A 22,296-nucleotide genomic window follows, 5' to 3' on the forward strand; every position below is an offset into this window, starting at 1 on the left:
CACTCGGTTGATTTGCATTCAGCAAAATGAACTTTCAAACACAAATATGTAAGAACAAAACAATTTACTTAAATGGAGAAACAATATATTAACTCAACTGATCAAAATTGGATTAAACCAGAAATATTTATGGAACACATCATTGAGGGGCACAAGAAAATTCTAAAATGTCATGTGTACACAAAAGGTAAAAGATAATCTATAAATATACTAAATTAAGATTATTTTTCAGAGTAATTTACAATATCTACTGTATAAAATTGCTTATAAGCCAAATCAACTGCAAACAACAAAGAACCCGATCTGCTGTTGCATAATGCACCTGCAGATCAGTGTTTATGTTGTGTGTAATACTGATTACTCCTAACAAACTGCACAGACCCAGATCAGCTAGTGCATTATGTAATGGCAGATCTAGGTCTATGCAGTTTGCAACTGGATTCATCTAATAAGCAAGTAAAAATGGTATCAGAAAGATAAAAGGGGCAAATACATTCCAATAATAATTATTTAATTTTATATTATACAAATTCTTAGTTGTTGTTGTTGTAGGGTTTAACGCCATTTATCAGCACACGATAGGCTATACATGGCGGCCAGTATTAATGGTGGAGGAAGAACCCGGGAAATCCCCGGAAAGAACCATCGACCCTCGAGAAGCTACTGGCAAGCTTACTCAAATACCCACATTGGCTGAATCCGAGACTCAAACCCATGCAGACAGAGGTGAGATGGCAGTGATCCATAACGGAGAGCGCTTTAGACCACTCGGCCACTCGGGGCCCCCAAATTCTTAGTTATGTCCACTGTTATGCATACCTGCTATATTCCCAGACAGTGTTGTTCTTATTTTGAGACTGAAAAGGTGTTTTGACATCCCAGAATGGGAATGGGGGCCTCAGCATGTGTGACCAAAAAAACAGCCATATTACCCAATAGAGAATAAGCTATCTTTTCATATAAGCAAATAGAAATTGATTGGAAATTGGGAATTCAAATCTGAATTGTAAAAAAATAACTCGTCTGTTTTCTTCAATGCACTTAATACACTTTGAAAGTTAAAAAATAGTTGGTAGACATGGCATTACAGTAAAACCTGTTATGAGAAACTGCTCCTTCTGCCAACAAAAAAATGTCTCTCAAGACAGATGGTCTCTCATAGCAGGTTTGTACAAAAAGACTCGTTTCCAAGGTCCACTTTCAGACAAATTTAAAGAAAGATAACCACTGTACCTGTATTCTATACTTTATTAATGGTTCTTGCTAAAATATTGTATGCATTCATCTGAAAACAAAATTATATAGCAATAAAGATATACTACTATCATTAAACATGAAATCATATTTACATTTGAAGATCACATAGTATTTAGCATATGAAATCATTTCTAATTTGCTCCTTTTCCTTTATGACAACCTAAATTTGTTGTCTGCTATTTTTCACTTCTTTCAGTTACAATAATTATTTTCTCCGGTCTTAAAATCTGTCTCTTTTCAGCTGGAGGTTCATCCATTGTTATTAAGGTTCTAGGTGTTAACATTATTAGTGCTCAGTTGTAATATCGAATGTAAAGATGGTTTTGACTGGGCTCTGGGAAAATATGAAAAATCTTTACATGTGCATTGCATATCTAACAATTAAAGAAATAAAAAGAAATAACTATCTTATACAGAAACAGAACCATTTACTCAGAGGAAAAAGTGAATGGCTTCATTCAAAGAAGATATACAGGGATTAACTCTATAAACAAAGTGTGTAACTCGGTCGACCCAACTTGAATAGACGACAGCTTGGATTGGGAGGTAATCACTTAACAAAAACAACAAACATCACAAGTCTTGAACACTATCAATCCAATCCCACAAACGAATCTCTTGTTGGCTTAATAGACAATGACTTTATTCACCCCCAGGCAATATGGATTAACTCTAAAGACAAACAAAATCTGCGACCACTACGTCAATTTTGTCATTACAATTGCAATTCGTGATAAAAAACATTAACCTGGTTTATTGACTGTAGCATCTATCACTTGCAGCCAAAATCCTTTTTATTCTTATTATTCTTTTTATGTTTTTTTTTTTTTTATCAGAACAATTGCTACTAATCAAGCAGTCATTGTAACAATCGATTACATATAGGTCAGTGGTGTCAATGTTCTCGCAATATGGTCCTATTCATACATATGATCAATGATAAGGCCAGGAAGCAAGCTAAGTGTGGGAATAATTAGTCTGGTTCCCTGCTTCGTATGTTCCCTGTGTTGCTCTCCCCTATACAAATAGCGGAGAACAACATAGGGTGCATACAAAGCAGGGAACCAGATTTGGGAATAATCTACATGTACTTCAGTCTGGTTTACAAAAGAAACTATAAAACACTGTAAGTGTACCTACAAAATTTTATATATCGGTAGCCAACCTATTTTTTTCCAGAATGGTATGAGCAGTTGTTGTGAAATATTATTTATTAAATAAAGGTCAGTGGAGTTTTTCCATATTTCTGAGATGCAGTCGTTCACAGCAGTGTCAAAAAGCATATTTTGCCAAGACATCATGGTCGCTGGTCGCACTCAGCAGGTGGTTGCTCATGCCAGAGCATTTTTATAATAAAATTGATCTGTACATTACGATTGTGGTCAGAAATGACAGGTTATCACTCATAGCAGAGGTTGCTCATAACAGTTTTTACTGTATCAAATTTGATCACCAAACACATAATCACAACCACACTGACATTACATAAAACAATACACCAAGTTTCTGTCTTTAAATCCATCTAATAGTAAAATATATGCTAGATGAGATGCAGTCCTTGCTGCTCTCAATTGTTCAGTACAGGATTTGAAGGTGATACAAGTGTCATTAGTGTTCATCTTTGCTCTCACTACTGTTTTTCAAACAAGCTAGATTCTCTAAGTGAATCTGGGCAGTCAGCAATGTCAGAACTGCAGTCTGACCACAAGATAGGTTTGTCTCTATAGAAAGATGAACATACATCGCATTTGGGACTGACCATTTCACTGGGGGATGGGGGTATAATATTTTCAAATTTAATCAAGTGACTTAGCCATTTCAGATGTATGGGATTTGGGTGACTAAAAGAGTGTATCATTGAGCATGTAGTTGTACAGTATTCACATGTCATATGTAACTCACCTTCTTATGATCTCACATCCTGTGAAGCCAGCAATTTCTGAAAACAAGTTCTTCTCATATGTTTCCCTGTCTCCCACAAAGCTTGTCATGTGACTCAAGTATGTTCGTCCTAGAATAATAACAGCAAAATTCAGTTATAACTAAACTGAAGGGAATTCAAATTTAAATGTTGTTTAACCTTAATTCTTTTCATTATTTTCATAAAATTATTCTTTATTCTTACTGGCTGAACAGACAACACTTGCTTAACAGTGACACAGCATATTGGTTTCCTCAAAGTGAATTAAACTCTGCCAAAAAAAATTTGTGCTCATATCAGACAATTTTTAGATCATGGTATGAGGTAGTAAAACATTTATGACTTTTGTTTTGATCAATACATTCTTTTTTACATGTGAAAAAAGGATTTTGGCCTCTGCCTCACAATAGCCATAACATATTTTGCAGATTTTCTCAACCCAACAAAAGCCCATAACTGTATACAATAGATTTTTTAAAGGATGCTATAATACAAAATTTTTTTACTAATAAACAAGTGGCAGTGGAGAATGGAACAAATACTTCTATGAAAAATGGCATCAGAAACACTTTACTGATAATAATTTTACCTGTTTCTATATTTTGTACAATTTGCTTTTATTACTTTCAAACAGCAAGCTTACACATTTCGTATAAGTATGGAAGCTTACCAAAAGCATAGTTGTGTATAACTGAAAAACTTGTAAATACTGCAGTGAGTTTGAACTATTCAAGTTTTACTGTAACATGAAGGGGCCCCAAGTGACCGAGTGGTCTAAAGCACTATCCGTTAGAGATCACTGCCATCTCACCTCTGTCTGCATGGGTTCAAGTCTCGGATTCGGCCAATGTGGGCATGTGAGAAAGCTTCCAGTAGCTTCTCAAGGGTTGGTGGTTCTTTCAGGGCATTTCCCGGGTTCTCCCTCCACTATTAATACTGGCCACCATGTATAGCCTATCGTGTGCTGAAAAATGGCATTAAACCCTACAACAACAACAACAACAACAAATGTAATATGAGTCCCTCGAAAGGAGTAATGGCTTATGGGCCAAAATAATAATTACTGACTGTTGAAACCATCTCTGATATTCTTCAGCAATAAAGAGATTTTAAATTAGCTATTGTGATAGGCATACTTGATGTCCGTCGGGCACCACTTTCATTGAGTATCAACTAGACACATCATAAAAGGTCTTGATGTCCGTCTGGCACCACTTTCATTGAGTATCAACTAGACATATCATAAAAGGTCTTGATGTCCGTCGGGCACCACTTTCATTGAGTATCAGCTAGACATCATAAAAGGTCTTGATGTCCGTCGGGCACCACTTTCATGGAGTATCAACTAGACATCATAAAAGGTCTTGATGTCCATCGGGCACCACTTTCATTGAGTATCAACTAGACATCATAAAGGTCTTGATGTCCGTTGGGCACCACTTTCATTGAGTATCAACTAGACATCTTAAAAGGTCTTGCCGTCCGTCGGGCACCACTTTCATTGAGTATCAACTAGACATCATAAAAGGTCTTGATGTCCGTCGGGCACCACTTTCATTGAGTATCAACTAGACATATCATAAAAGGTCTTGATGTCCGTCGGGCACCACTTTCATTGAGTATCAGCTAGACATCATAAAAGGTCTTGATGTCTGTCGGGCACCACTTTCATGGAGTATCAACTAGACATCATAAAAGGTCTTGATGTCCATCGGGCACCACTTTCATTGAGTATCAACTAGACATCATAAAGGTCTTGATGTCCGTCGGGCACCACTTTCATTGAGTATCAACTAGACATCTTAAAAGGTCTTGATGTCCGTCGGGCACCACTTTCATTGAGTATCAACTAGACATCATAAAAGGTCTTGATGTCCGTCGGGCACCACTTTCATTGAGTATCAACTAGACATCATAAAAGGTCTTGATGTCCGTCGGGCACCACTTTCATTCAGTATCAACTAGACATCATAAAAGGTCTTGTAGTGATACAACCATTCATTCATGCTGAAAAATGATAACAAAATTGTCAAACTATCCAATATGCTGGCCACATGGGATGTGTGTGTGGCGCCATTTTCATTTAGGTTCAACTAGATGTCATAAGAAGTTTTCTTGTGAAAACCCCCCATGTTGATATAACCATCCATTTACAAGGAGTAGCGACAAGATTTTCAAACTGGCCATAATGGAAGGTGAGCAGCACCATTTTCATCTAGGCCTATCTAAACATCATAAGAAAATCCCACATGTTAATATGATTTTCTATTCAGAGGTAGGAGCATTAACAAGATTTTCAAGAGGGCTGCTGTGGTGGCCATACTGAACATCCGATTGGCACACATTTTCATTTAGGACAAACTAGACATCATGAGAAGTCTTAGTGAAAAACCCGTGTCGATATGACCAGCCATTCAGCAGGAGTAGTAATAACAAGATTTTCTGGATGTTCACGGTGGCAGCCATATTGGAAATTTAAGCAGCACCATTAAGAACAACTTCACACTGGGACGAATGCATGCTTAAAGTTTCACAGCAATCCTGCAAGTAGTTTATGAGAAGTAACAGACTTGTGCTACTAGGTGGATGGACAATGGAAAACAGTCCTTCCCATAAACTCTCCTGGTCCATGACCAGTACAGCTATTAACAACAACAACAACAATAATAATAATGATATTGATATTAAAGATTTATACTGATACATCTTTATTTTATACAGTAAAACTTTCTTGGGGCAATGAAAAAGTGTACATTATAATAGATATTTATAACAAACAATTTAATAAATACTGGAATGAAAGAATATCTTAATGGATTTTTCCCACAAAAATGTCTCTGTTCCAACCAACACAAAAATATCGATACAATAATCAGGTAGTTAAGGAAATTTAACACGTTGTCCTTGAGAATATACCTTCCCTAAGTTTTCTGTGAAGAGTGACGTTTAAATTTTGGGTTTGCTCTTAAGTTTCATGCTCTGCAAAGAGTTTGAATTTTAAAGAAAATTAATATCGCTGGCTGTTTTAACTATTTAAAAAAAAATTGTATTGTTAAAATAAAATTTAATTTTTAACTCTTAATAAATAATTTTTATCTATGATTGATGTGTGAATTTGGGGTTAGAGAGTATAAAGCTTAGCCTTACTCCACATGTGTACCTCTTGGTCATTTTCACCACCTGGACTTTGATGTAAAGTGGATAAAAATTAGTCAATTTTTTTACACAGTTTTCTTGATGATAATATTTGTATTAAAATAAATTATTTACCTCTGAAACACAAGTTTGTTAAAAGAATATTTGTTATGTAACAGCTATTTTAATGAAACACAGTTTGAAGTTTGTAAGCCACTGCAAAATTCTTCATCACTATAGATCCAACAAAAGCATCTCATAAGTCAATGCAAAATTCTTCATCACTACAGACCCAACAAAAGCATCTCATGCACATGTCCAAGCAGCATGTATGTCTGGTTGTATTAAAAACATTTGCATCGTGTACAAGCATGTAGCAGTGGGATGTTCATGATTATTTAAGGGACAAATAATTTAAAAAATTGTCTTACAAAATATTCACATATTAAAATATGTATTAATGAAACAATCACAAGCTGAGCGAAGAATGGCATGCACGTTATAACAGCTGCCAGCTGTTCAGTAAGCCTGATGGGTAGATAGGGGCTGTTGAGTTTATAATTATTCAATTAAATTACATCAATTTTATGTACTGTAAACTATGTACACATTTTGGTAAAAGTTGCAGCTTTAGTCAATATGGTTATCAAAAAATTGAGAGAAAAGGGAAAAAGTTATTTTTCAATGTTCTTCCTCTTTTTCTGTTATACCTAATGCTCACTCATTCACCCTTGTTTTCCCCCAGTGACTGCCTCAATGATTGTATAAATCCTTTATTTTACGTTTGGCAGGATTGTGTATCTTTTACCCCATGTAATATGCTTGGAAAAAATTGGAAGCAGCTGAAGGACCTACTTGGAATGATCCTTCCAATATTTTACTTGTCTGACACAGTATGATTGGAATATTCCTATTTTGTGTATCTTGCCTCCTTTAGAAATTAAACAAAAAAAACAACATTCCTCACCATTTTTTATCATGATTTGTAACTATATACCAAAACTTCCATCATTTTTACTTTAAATGCAATCAACAAACATTGGCTCATTCAAGTCACACATAACAGCAAAATGAACCTTAGTCACGGGAGGTAATGTCATCTGTAATTTTGGAAAATCTAACCCTTCATTAATTTCAATGGTAAATTTCTGAAATTCAGTTGGAGTAAACTTTACCAGAGAAACAGATTTTTAAATAATGTGCTACAATAAGCATGAAAAACTTCACTGTGAAGATTTTCCCCTTAATTAAGCTTTAAAAGAGATTTTAAATTCTTCTCACACCTGTAGGATAAATTTAATAATCTGAAGCAGTCTCCCCTGATGACCAAAGAGTTATTACTTGTATGAATAAGTCATCAGATTTGAAAGTGCAAGGAAGAAGACCTCACCTGTTGTGTGGCAAGCATCTATCATAAGCTGAGCAAACTTCCGTCTCTCATCATGGTCCTCTGGAATGCTCATGTGATGATAGTAGGAAAATATGTAGTTGGCAAGTAACAGCCCGATGTCAAAAGCACACGGTCCAACATAAGCAAACTCAAGGTCTATCATCTGAAAATAAGACAATAAGAATGGGGTCAAATTCCAGCAAGTACTAGAAGGGTCAAATTCCAGCAAGTACTAGAAGGGTCAAATTCCAGCAAGTACTAGAAGGGTCAAATTCCAGCAAGTACTAGAAGGGTCAAATTCCAGCAAGTACTAGAAGAATTCTGAGTTTCTTGCATGTCAGAAATGGATGGACAGAGAGACCAAGGATGGATGGATGGACAGGAGGATAGAAGGATGAACATATTGACAGATAGATCTTTTTTTAAATATTTACTTAATAGGATAGATCAAAGGATAGATGAACTGACAGACAGACAGGCAAACAGACAGAAAGACATATATGGATGGGTTGAGCTATGAACATCTGACACAAAAGAACATCATCAAACTTATTCTAACTCTAATAAAAACATTTTTCCAGCTGCTATCCCTAATCAAAGGGTCCTGGATAATAGCTTTTATATGCTTGATTGACACATAGTGCCGTCCAAGTCAGATACCCTGGTGTAGCACCCATCTTAGGTTAAGGATTTCTGACAGATTCTCCTGGTATTTTCTCCATCTCAAAGACTCTCTTAGTGACAGTTTCTGGATATTCTGAGTCAGCAAAAAGAATGAGTTCAATGTAGCATACTGATATGTGGAGGAAGAAAGGCCAAGACATATTTGTACACCGTACCAAACAAGTTCTGTCCTCACAACATGAAACAAATTATAAATGTAGTTTTTGTATTTATTAAATACCATCTCTGTTCTAATAATTTTTTACATCAAAATGTGAATGGAATCTTAACTAATCTGGGATTTAAAATACCTATGGTCTATACTCGCTTATAAGTAGAATCAAAATGGTAACAACAAAGATCCTGATCTGCCATAGCATAATGCGCTTGCAAATAAAGGTCTATGTTGTTTGTTCTACTGATTATTCCTAACAAACTGCACAAAGATCTGCTGGTGCATTATGCGCTGGTAGATATGTGTCTGTGCAGTTGGACTCAACTTATAAGCAGGTACAGTGTGACCTTGCTATAGCATGCTCTGTTATAACACAAATTCGGATATAACACAGTTGTGGCATGGCTCCCAAAATTTCATATACATATACTTGTCTCATGCATTAAATTTTTTCTTTCTTTCTTAAAAGTATGAAAAGTAACATGCAAAAAGTTTATCAGTTTTGGGAAAGAGAAAATTCTAATATATGAAGATTATGCCATGGCTCCTACAATTTCATATATATGTGTTTATCTTGTTCACGAAAAAAGTTTTTCTTTGTAAAAGTATGAAAAATAAAAAGTAAAATGTTTATTCAAGGATCAAATTAAGCTTCACCAATGTCGAAAATTGCGATTTATTTTCCTTACTGGTGACAAAATATACCATCTGGCGATTCCACCCCCCACCCCAACCCCCACCCCCAACATTGTTGGCTGTTTAAACTTGTATATAAAATTTGGGTTTGGAGTGAAGAAATTCAGAGGCACCATGAAAGGAAGCCACAGACTTGATATAAAATGCACTGAAACTTATATATTGTTAGATAAACAAATTCATTGTTCATACTGATTAACCACCTTAACAGTGCATTATTATACCATACTCTGCTTATTCTGACATCTGACCTGAGTAATGTATGCTGTAAGATCTCTGCATTTTTTATTTTTTTTTAAACATTTCCAGTAGCAGAGATCAACCAGACATGGTACTATCTTGTAATGGATCTTTTGGATGAAACAGTATCATATTATCAGGTCACTCACTAGTAATTAATGTTTATTTTGACTGACCTATCTGTGTTGATGGTAAGTAAAACTCCTCTTCTTTTCACTCACTGAATTAAATCCCTTCAAAACAATCATATTTCTGTAGTAATCCCTGTCAGAACAGAACAAAACACCTGTGTATTTATCGTCTGTTGGCCTTTTTTTAAAAAAAATTCTGATGCATGTGTGAAAGGCAGTATTGTTCTGCCACCAGAAATGTCACAAAAAAACTATAAAAAACCCAACTTAAAGACAAAATAAAACAAAACAAAAACTGAGATCTACTTCTTTGTCTATCTATGCTACCAGGACGAGCTACAATCGACCAACTCTTGGCAGCAAGATAAGTATCTGCTACAATCAACCAAATGAAAGTTAATTCCTTTTACACAGAAAAAGTAGTTTTTCTGAAACTTCAAAGAAAACTGATCCCCTTTGAAGCACCAATCCTTCTGTATAAATACTAAGCAAATGAAAAAAAATCAGTCTCAATCAATGTTCTCAGTTATTTGATGTTGCAGCCACGATGAGAAACAGACACCTGTTCGGTCCTCCAAAGCTGTCCTTTACCGGTAACTTCAATAACATGCAATATTCATCAAAGAAAGCCAACAACATACTTCAATAAAAACAAAGGAAGTAAGCACCAAATTTAAATAAAAGCAATGATTATGAAATCTGAGAGATTGTTGCAAATACCAAAGTGACTGGAACAAGTTTACTGTACCATGAAAGGTTCATTTTTTGGAAGAAAAAATTATTCTTATGGTAGTTACTAATGGCGGCATTAAATGCCATAAAAGTTAACTGAAGATGGGGTATCTTACAATGTTTGTTAAACTTTTTAATCTGTTGAAGTTTTCATTTCCCTATCAATAGCCTCATCCCCTGGGTAGCGTCACCAAGAGGTTTCTGTCTCCAGCTGACAAAGATCTAGACCAATATAAGTACATGTACATGTAGCATGTAAACAGCTACAGCCATGTGCTACTTGTGACAACTTTAGTGAATTGCTAAGTGACAATCGGATACAGATGATGAGGACTACCATTTTTTTTATATATACTTGTTATTTGTGTTTTCTAATGGAATGTGAGACATATGTGAAGTTTATAACATGTGATCTATACTCAAATTCATGGATTTATTATATACAAGTACAGTACTTAATGGATTATGGATTGTACTGCACAAATGTAAGTTGTCTGTATACAAATGTTTTTCAGACTAGTTCATCTTCATTTAATCAAAATCACGTATTTTGCTCTCCCTTCCTGCCATAATTTAGGAAAATGGATCATTTTCATCAGCTAACTGACTTGGTTGGTATAAAACAGTTCGGTGTATAACACGGTTGGGTTCTATGGACCCCAACTACTGTGTTATAGCAGAGTCACACTGTATATATATGGTACCCAATTTGGTGCATCTATGAATATCGATGCACAGATGTTTGTCAAAATACCTAAATAGTTCGGGTCAAGCATGTGACATGAAAACAGTAGCCATAATAGTTGTTGAGTTTAACTGTACATCATCATAATACCAAATGCATAGTGCCGATTAAAAGAAAATTTCTGAAAATCTAAATACAACAATCGCAAAAATATCTTGGAAGCTTAAGCCTTCTCCAAAAAGTAAACAAACAAACAAAAATGATAAAAGAAAAAAGGTAAAGATGTTAAAATTAAGGTATATAAAATAAAAATAGACACAACATCTAACATCCTAAAAACACATGGTTCCCATTTTTATATAAACCACATTCTCTCAAAAAGGCCAAATTTTCTCTGGTGGTACATAATCATAAAGTTTCTTTATTGATTGCACATTAAAATACTTCTGTTTCACAGGATGGAAGTTGACAATCTTGATAAGACACTGTCTGGTATGCTCTTGCGTGTTATATGGTAATAATGACTGAACATCTGGATCGAATGCATCATCCATGTAAGATTCAATGGGTATGTAATAAGTCAACGCAAGACCATAGTTAAACCTACCCTAACATCTGTACCTTTCACCATCAACGAGCCGGTATGTAGGTCTCCATGTACAAGTGCTTCCTTTTTCTCCAAAAACAATTTCTTAAAATTCTGAACTGCTGTCATCACTTCCTGGTCATTGTATACCATATCCAGTCTGTCTTGGACACCCTCACTGCAGCGATTTGTTGGATCACCTCGAGTGAAGGGGCGTGTGAAGATGTACTGCTCTGTGAGTGACAACATGTTGGAGTTTCTGAGAAGAAATAAAACATAAAAAATAGCATTCACATTTATGTCATTTTGTCAAATAAAAAACACATTCATACTACCATATTTATGCAATGATATCCCCATGACTGATGACAAGTCCATGACTGAAGATAAGCCCAAGCTTGATGATAAGCTCAAGACTGATGATAAGCCCATGACTCAAGATAAATCAAAGACTGATGATAAACTTGTGCTTGATGGCAAACCCAAAATAAACCCATGATTGATGATAAACCTATTACTAATAAGCTCATGACTGATGATTATCCCAAAACTTATGACAACCCCATGATTGATGATAAGCCTGTGACTGATGATAAGTCTGTGGTTGATAAGATCATGATTGATGATAAACCTGTGACTGATGGTAAGCCCATAACTGATAATAAACCCATGATTGATGATAAGCCAATCACTGATAATGAGCCTATTTACTGACGATATCCTCATAATTCATGATATGATTGACAGGCCCATAATTGATGACAAGCCAATGACTGCTAACAACCTCATGACTGATAACCCCATGATTGATGAAAAGCACATGATTGAAGAAAAGTCCACAATCAACGATAATCCTATGATTGATGAAAAGTCCATGACTGATGAAAAGCCCAAGACTCATGATGATCCCATGACTGATGAAAAGCACATGACTGATGAAAAGCCCATGACTCATGATGATCCCATGACTGATGAAAAGCCCATGATTGATGAAAACCCCATGACTCATGATGAACATCCAATGACTGATGAAAAGCTCATTACTGATGATGAGCTCATGACTGATGAAAAGCCTATGATTGATGAAAAGCCCATGACTAGTAAAAAGCCCATGACTGATGAAAAGCCCATGACTGATAAAAAGCCCATGATTGATGACAAGCCCATGATTGATGATGAGCCCATGACTTATGAAAAGCCCATGATTGATGATGAGCCCATGATTGATGAAAAAAGCCCTTGATTGATGTTGATGTTGTAGGGTTTAAAGCCATTTTTCAGCACACGATAGGCTATATATGGCGAAAAGTATTAATGGTGGAGGAAGAACCCAGGAAAACCCCGGAAAGAACCACCAACCCACTAGAAGCTACTGGCAAGCTTTCTCACATACCCACATCAGCTGAATCCAAGACTCAAACCCATGCAGATAGAGGTGAGATGGCAGTGATCCGTAACGGAGAGCACTCTGGACCACTCAGCCACTCAAGGCCCCCGCCCATGACTGATGATAAGCCCATGACTCATGATGATCCCATGACTGCTGAAAAGCCCATGATTGATGATATGCCCAATATTGATGAAAAACCCTTGATTGATGATAAATTGTTTTCAAATAACTCCTAAAGACATCATCGTGATAATAAGCCCAACCCATACATCTAAAAATTTACTAAAATGGGTTATATCATTGGTGAAATACTTTAACATGACAACTTCCATCTTCAATATCTTCATCAATATATAATGCAAAAGTATGGCAGTTATATGATATAACTGAATTTCAAATGGAGAAATGTTTAGCGCACAATCTTAATGAGACATAAGGAATAATTTTTCCTTTGCATGCATAATAAACAATACGCGTTCACACACAAAATCACTCTTAACATTGAAATATCATGTGTATAAATATGATTTTCTTTTATCTAACTCTCTGTGTTCCAATCATTTTATGCTGCAATACAAATCCACATTCCACATAAAAGAGATGGTCTTCTCCATAGATGGTGTACATTATCATTTTAATAATCCAATAATAGTTTTCCATCACAATAATTAGTCTTAAATTAACTCAGAATTTTGATAAAGTCATCAGTTTACAGTATCTTTCCTGTGTTAGGACCAAGGGGCCTGAGTAACAAAATTTGTCAAAAGGATGGGGATATTACAGATATCCTCAGTAAATATTTACGAATGGCTTCAAAAAATGGCTTTTTATCAGCCAGTATAGTACTTGGTACTGTTTTAGTAAACATTAATTATGCTACCTGACTGCATGTTAGTAGTTTGCAAAGAAACTATATATTTTACTTACTCAAATTCTGCATCAAGATCCTTCAGTTTTTCCTCACCAATTGATCCAATATGGGACTTTCTGTGAACAACTGCAATATGGGTAGCTATGGTCTTGGCAAGGTCAAGGTCAAACTTTCTCTGAATCAGTCTTTTGCGGAGAACTTCATATCCTAGTAAATCTTCCATGCAGACTGCATGAGAAAAGATATTTTAAAATCCTATTTTAATTCCTGATCTTGTTCTCTTCCTGTGCATATTTTAGTAATCATTATCAAAGCTTTACTAGAATAATATTTTAGCAATGAAGTCATAATTTTGCTGAGACAAATATAACCCTGATTGGTCTAATCCACAACTATACAGCTGATCATCAAGTTCAGAACAATTTTACAGTTAAAACATGTTTTCTCCATCTAATGAAACATTGTCCAACAAAATATAAATTAGAAAGGTTTATTGGTTCAACTGTACCATTCAACGTTTTCAAAATATTTTTTAAAAGAAATACTCTAACATATTAATGACATGTTTTTAAAGCACAATGTTTATAAGTTCATTTTGAGTTCATGTTGTTAATTCTGTATCATTCTTATAGCTACACAGAGGGAACCTGCCTATAAAGAACATACTCTCTGGTCCATTGAGCATCCTCTGTTAACAAGGTTTCAGATTACAAATATTTTACAGAAAAGGATATTTTTCAAAATAATATGCATGAATACCTTTTGATGTTTTGAGAGATTTGACAAGGAAAATATTATTCAGTGAGTTTAATCAAATCTGATATTTAATGACAGATTCTGTTTATCATTAAAAAAAATTATATTCTCATCAATGAACTACTAAGTTAACAAAGCTATTAACTCAAGACATTGTGTCCTTTTCATTCATATGTATAGTGTGATAACACACATGTAAATTTGACAAAATGAGATGAATGATTTAAGTGAAAATCATCATTATATAATGTATTTAATAAATGTATTAGTCCTCCTTCCCTTAGTGTTAAATTTTAGTCAGTATTTTATTAGATGCAGTATCTGATGGTCCTGATATGGTCCTACCTATAACAGATAATTAAGGTATGGATAATAATGAAAAACATAAAAGATGCATGCTTCACATCATAAAAGACAGATAATTTATATAAAAAAGACAGATAGACTGACAGGTGTACCTATAGTACTATTCGGGTCATAGAAATAGACCTCTGGCACACTTCCAGGTGAGTATTCATGAAACTTCCTTAATGCCTTATATTCTATGCCTATCCTTTCTACACCTAATGGATATTCTTCTCCAAGACACTGAAAAATATTAAAAATGTATCCGTTTTTATTAATATTGAAAGCTAACTATCAAATATATTTACTGCACATCTAATTATTGAAAACACTGGGATGCTATCAAGAACAATTTAAGAAATGTATATAATGAATAGGCTTTTTGTGTCTATGCATTCTTGAACATGAGTTTTCACTGACTTAATCAAAATATTGTGACCAAAAGTCTCCTCATCATCACAGGGTCAATACATGTACAACTCATTTGTTACCATATGTGGAACTACCATACTGGCCTGTATACAATCAGCATAAGACTGAACTTACAGTGTAGACACATACAGGGTTATCATATATAGGGCAGGCAATTTCCCCTATTCACTCAAAATTAAGAAAATAAAATGAAAGATGTGGAGCCTGATCTTCCTGCCCATAAAACAAAGGCACATAGTGGCTTAGTGGTTAGCATGCTAGCTTTTCAGGTTCAAATCGTACTATAGAGTCATCAACAATAGTTTGTCCATAAGCAAGGTACTTGACTCATTGCCATGGCACTAAATAACCTAACTGTATTGCTAAGCCATAAAACACAAAACCAACCCAATATGACCCATTATACAAGGCAGATCTGTGTCAATTCTATTCCCAGTTGGAAATTTCTACATGAGCAAAAACTGGGTCTATTCTACAATGCACATATCTGAGATTCTTGCCTTTTTCTGAACAACTGCACCAGAAAATAAACTGAATACATGATATTCAAGCCCTACCTTATTTCTTCCTTAAAACCTCCTCCCCCCTTATTGAGAAAATTCACAGTATTTTATTTAAAATTGGAAGATGAAAACACCCCAACCACCTTTTTCAGTTCAAGAATAAAGCCTGAAATAAGAGTAACTAAAGTACTGGATATGTCATCGTTGGTATAAGTACGGTGTTTGTCACTTCTGTATATTCAAAATATCAAGGGTGATTTTTACAATGTACTTAAAAAAATATCTCAAAAAAAAAGCATCCAGGGCCCCGAGTGGCAGAGTGGTCTAATGCGCTCTCCGTTACGGATCACTGCCATCTCACCTCTGTCTGCGTAGGTTCGAGTCTTGGATTCGGCCAATGTGGATATGTGAGAAAGCCTGCCAGTAGCTTCTCAAGGGTCGGTGGCTCTTTTCTGGGTTTTCCCAGGTTCTTCCTCCACCATTAATACTGGCCGCCATGTATAGCCTATCGTGTGCTGAAAAATGGCGTTAAACCCAACAACAGCAACAGCAACAGCAAAAAAAGCATCCCAAAACTTTTGTCCCCAGTTAATATCATCAGGATACTCTCTAACTCAGAAAAAGAACAGGTCCTTGTGATGGCTGACTCTTCTATATAAAACAATTCAAATTAAGAAAAACAGTAGGTCATTTGTACATTTTTGGGGCCACCAAAATAATTTGATTGAGCAAATCTCTCTAAATAATGTTCTTGGAATGAAGCAAATGTATATTTCAAATGGACATATTGGGGGCCCATTCAAAAAACTTCCTTTTGTTTTTTGTCTGCATCTATTATTCATTTCTTGCATATTGATGCCAGTCCACCCTATCAAGATTCCTACATCCTTTGCTGATCAATAAACACATACGTAATCTCGTTCGAAGACCTGACTTATTTCTACGTTATCACAAGACTAAAAGAATATGGAGATGCCATAACAACTACTAGGGTATAAATGAGAACAGATTTTGAACATATGTGTACATGAGCAGTGAACAGGTTTCCTAAAGAGTTCAAGACATTGGCGAAATAAAAACTAACATATAACATGGGATCAGTCTACAACAATCATTAATGACACACCTATAACCAAGGATATGAGTCTATTCTAGGATGTGCAAGTGCAAAATTAATACTAATTTTAAACATACTGTGTCCAAACATCATCGAAATGCACTAATAGTGAACAAAATATGTTTATGTTTTACCTCAATATTCTCAAGAAATCTCCCTTATATTTAGAAAATTCAACACTTTCTTTCAAACAAAGAGGGGAATTATCCCCCTATATTTAGAAAATTCAACCCTTTCTTTCAAACAAAGAGAGGCACTTCCCCCTCCCCTCCCATAACTTTTCAGTTCTGGGATAGATGTTGAGGATAATACAGCCAATATTTAGCATGGAAAAACTGCCAAAGATCTAAACACTAGAAAAGAATGTTGGAAAAATGACTAAAAGGTGATTGGCAAAAGTGATATAATATAAAGAAAATATGGCACTGATTGAAAACTTTTCTTTTGTAACATAATTTATGCTGAATAGAAATGTTTTTGAACTGTCACATTGGTTACAGATAAGATATTTGGTCTATGCTTATGTCCCTATGTAAAATCTTGTCAAAAGTAATTAAGAATAGAAATCAACATTTTTCTATTTGCCATCAATTAAAATCTTAAGTTAATGCAATTTAAGTCAATTAATTTGACCAGATATATTAAGACAACTGCAATAAAAATTTAAAACAGTCTCAGATTTACTACTTACCTTTATATATGGGAGTGCCTGTTTAACAATCACACTTTTAGAAATTCGGCCACACTCATCTTTCTTCAATACTCTGTAAACATTATTCAAGTTTCCATCTCCAGTTTCCTCTACCTCAACTGGGTCATTCAAGAACTAATGTAAAAAGCAGATGAATATATAAATTATGTTTGTGATTAAAGATGTGCCTTTATTGTAGCACTGCCACTGATGAAGAGAAATCCGCACATAAATAGCATACTTCTAAATTTCTACAACAAATATAGTATATTTTCAAGCTTCTATATGAAGACAAAATAATATTGTTGGTAAAGAATACTCATGTTTTTTTTATTTATAATACATACATTACATAATAGCCCAATCAGCCAAACCACATTGGAATCCTTCCAAATACATGTGTGTGATGTGATTTGGATTTTTAACGTAGCTTTAACAATTTTTCAGTCATATCGCCACAATGTCTGCAATGTGGCAATTTATAGTGATGTCTAGTACTGGGGCATCATGCCGCAGACATGTAGCATGATGTCCCACCCAGTCATATTATCCTGACACCAGGCCAACCAGTCCTAACACTAACCTCTTAATGCTGAGCGCCGAGCGAGGCAGCTGTTAGTACCATTTTTGTAAGTCTTTGACTAGGCCAAGGATTGAACCAACGACCTCCCGCTTCCAAGACGGACGCTCTAACCACTAGGCCACTGAAGCGGTACTCCAAATACATATCTGTCTATAATAAAGGTCATAAAGGCCATGTAGGCATTTAGAACCAATAATTTCAGTAATGGGTGTCATTTGTTAGAACACATGCTTTTAAAAGGCAATTATTCATTTTTAAAAGGCAATTATTCATTTTATCTGGATCCTCATACATCAATATTCCTTGGAAGGTCATTATTTACATGCCCCAATATATACTTAAGGCACAATTTATGCTAAAATTATTTTGACATTTTCAGACGAAGGCAATCTAAATTAGTCATCCAGCACAAAACAGATTGAATGTTGCATGCTGTGATATCACAATGAAAGCAATATGCATTGTATTTGTTATCATATACCAGATGTCCTCGTTTCTTGGCTCAGGTTAGTACCTGGCTACTACTATAACGTAAATAGTGTTCAATAATTTTCATCTGGAAGTTTTGTTTACTATATTGTAGGTGCAGAACATTCAAGATTCTGGATTGAATAGGTTTTGGTTAATCTATTTTAGTATTAACTTTCAGAACAATGAAAATTTAATTGAGTAAATGTATCTGCATGACCTGTATGACATTTACTATATATTAGTGTTTACGGCACTTCTGCACAGTAGTGACTATATGGTACCAACTAAAAGTTGAAAAAATGTAAAAATAGATAGCACACAAATTTTGTAAACAAATTCCTTCCAAATAAATGTAAACATGAAGTATAATAAAATAGCAAATGTAAAAGTTATGATTCTGTACTGGCCACCTTCAGTCTTAGTTTCAAGAAATCCAATTCTTTTGTTGTTCTGTTTAATTTAATGTATTTTAACTTCACACATTCCACTCCCAAATTTGAACCTCACACATTCCACTCCCAAATGTGATTATACTCAATTCTGAGGGTCGCAAATAATGGATAATTATTACATTCTTTCAGGCTTCATCAGTTGAACATAAGTGATTGCCATCGTTTTCACAGTGTGGCTAAATCCTTAGCGTGCCGGACTTATGGAATCGGGTCACAATGAGTACTTCCAGTTCAGTACCCACGAATGTAGTTCTAGTCTATTTTTAGAACATTTTTTCCTCTCTCATTTTGGTGGTGATCGAAGAGTTTTATTTATGCATGTTTGGTAGGGATTTAAAGGTAATAGTTTATTCTTGAGAACATGAGCTCAGGGTGTGGTTGTCCGTGTCTATTTAAGCGACAGTGCACAGTGAGTAATAAGGCCTTGGTGATGATCCGGAGGTGAAATCTGTGTTCTGTTTACATGCTGCTCTGTTGACAGTCCAGCATCTCTAAAAAGAGCAGGTCAACCTCTGACAAGAACTTCACCGTGAAGTCATCTTTGAAGGTATTTTAGATTAACATATGATTTGTTTTGATTGTCACACAGTGGAAAGGTCAGTACTGAGAAAAGAAAAGTAGAGAACATACAGTAAAATTATTTGTGTTCTATGGCCTTATGACCGAAAGGGTGCGGGTTCAGCTTGGGTCAGCTACTGTGATGTGTCCTTGGGCAAGACACTCGACTCCGACTGCCCCCGTACTAAATAACTTACTTGTGTTGCTATGCTGTAAAGCACCAAACCAAACCAAATTATCGTGTAACGGTGGGATTGACTTTAATTACAGGCATAATGTTTATACTCGACTGTTTCCACCCCTTCCAACACAATATATAACAGCACATTATGGTCTACGTGTGACAGTTTCGTACATGTAACTTGTAAACGATAACACTTAACAGCACTTTATGGTGTGACAGTTTTGTATATGTAACTTGCAGTTACCACCCATATGGTCTCGAGTGGTTAATCTATTATCTTAATTAATGGTAAACGTTGCAGATATTGTTACATACTGAAAGTTCTTGTATACCAGTATGACACTTTAACGTCTTGAGCAAAATGTCAACAGTGTCCATCTGTGCCATGTCTAACACTAATATTTTAACTAATAGTCACAGGCGGAAGACCAAAAGGGAAACTACTCTCTATGTACAACTTTGAGGACTAAGGGAGATCACCTATAAATAAGGCCTTCGGCGACCAAAAGAGGACGTTCAAGTTTATGAATGTTTCAAACACAAACAAAAACTTCCGATAGTAGCAGGTGTAAAATTAACAACTGCTAGCGTTAATGTGATAATATTGTATAAAATCAAAGGTATGACACTATTGGGGTCACTCGGAAACGGAATTAACTATCAAGCTAAAGTAAAGAAATTGCACTGTAATTATAGTTAAATGATACAATCGTGCTACTGTAATTGTGGTAATTTGTGCTTTAATGTGAATCTAAAAACTGTCTCGTAAATAAAATATAACTCTATTTGACATTGAGATCAAAAGCAATTTGTTTAGATAACATCTTGAAATAAATAACATCTGTGCAATTAGAGAACCAAATATGTTATTGTATTAGCAAGTAAGGAAATCATTTAAACAGCTATGTATAGCCACCCTTGTACAATTTCCACAGTTTGTACATTGAATAATAAAGATAGTTGTTTATAATACACAAGACATCCACACACACATTTAATTTATTTTCGATTTTAAACGACTTGTGGCGGAAGCACGTTCATTACGAATAAGACTTTTTTTTATTATATTAAAATGAAAATGTGCATGCACTCGGGACATCCATGGCATTTAAACAAATAAAAATTAATTAACATACATATGATTCATAATACAAGTCGAAATAAAAATATTTACAACCTTTACGTTGGTACAGAGGAATAGGAAAATAAAAGATCTGACGTATTTTTAAAATTTGCAATTTAAAAATGGGCAACTCTTGAGAAGGAAATTTTACGATACATCGATATTGAAAAAAGATACGTAAATACGCCATATTTAGTATGGTTACGAACTGGCGACTTTAAAAAGAGATCAGGAATTACGCCATATTTAGTATGGTTATGATACATCGACATTGAAAAGAGATCAGTAATAACGTCATATTTAGTATGGTTACGATACATCGACAATGAGAAGAGAGCAGTAATTACGCCATGTTTAGTATGGTTACGATACATTGACGTTGAAAAGAGGTCAGTAATTACGCCATATTTAGTATGGTTACGATACATCGACTTTGAAAAGAGATCATTAATTACGCCACATTTAGTATGGTTACGATACATCGACATTGAAAAGAGATCAGTAATTGCGCCATATTTTGCATGGTTACGATACATCGACATTGAAAAGAGATCATTAATTACGCCATATTTGGTATGGTTACGATTCATATAATTTGTATGTTTAACGATGTTTTGAGAGAGCTACTTTTGCTATCATATCACTAACATTTTATGCGAAATCTTTTATCGTAGCTATAAGAATATGTACAGCAACTTTAAATACGAGATAAATATAATTAAAGAAATTATATGGTCATGCGAGAGACCGCAACAAATTTTTGAGGAATATTACAACTGAAGACGTGTATTTCTTTTTTCTTTCAGTAGCACCCGTGTTTAACTTTGTATTTCTGCTTGATTAGCTTTGTAATTCATTTTGTGTATCAATCTGATTAAAATCAGATCTCCACTGTTGAACATACGACAGTGAAGATCTGATTTTAATTAGATTGTTTTATGTACATAAATTATATATAATTTAAAGTGTCCATATTTAAAATTAAATCGCTGATAAAGCAACATCTTCTGCAAGCCGTCTCTTATTGCTGCTGCTGGTATAAATAGTTCAACATATGTGAAAACGACGCAAATGATAATAATACTGTCATGCATTTGGTCTATGATCGTAACCATGATTTTACTAGTTATTTATGTCCAAGGAAAATTGTTGCAGAGTTAGACTCTGTATTATATAAATATTATTACTTCTAAGTTTTCTATACAACTT

General features: G+C 34.8%; 1 protein-coding gene across 1 annotated transcript in view; it reads right to left on the bottom strand.

The window, feature by feature from the left end:
- Window positions 1–20,399, bottom strand: part of LOC149802943 (uncharacterized) — a 28,907-nt gene extending 8,508 nt beyond the window's left edge. Inside the window, exons 1-7 of the mRNA XM_089952458.1 lie at window positions 20,280–20,399; window positions 17,717–17,851; window positions 15,087–15,216; window positions 13,929–14,100; window positions 11,633–11,870; window positions 7,704–7,866; window positions 3,160–3,268 (exon numbers count right to left, since the gene is read on the bottom strand). Of these exons, the coding sequence (XP_089808584.1) occupies window positions 3,160–3,268; window positions 7,704–7,866; window positions 11,633–11,870; window positions 13,929–14,100; window positions 15,087–15,216; window positions 17,717–17,851; window positions 20,280–20,351 (1,019 nt within the window). The 5' untranslated portion in view covers window positions 20,352–20,399. The remainder of the gene's footprint in view (window positions 1–3,159; window positions 3,269–7,703; window positions 7,867–11,632; window positions 11,871–13,928; window positions 14,101–15,086; window positions 15,217–17,716; window positions 17,852–20,279) is intronic.
- Window positions 20,400–22,296: the final 1,897 nt, after the last annotated feature.

This window comes from Sinohyriopsis cumingii, chromosome 3, assembly GCF_028554795.1.
Source record: "Sinohyriopsis cumingii isolate HCF-2022 chromosome 3, ASM2855479v2, whole genome shotgun sequence".
In the NCBI taxonomy this organism is placed as follows: Eukaryota; Metazoa; Mollusca; class Bivalvia; order Unionida; family Unionidae; genus Sinohyriopsis; species Sinohyriopsis cumingii.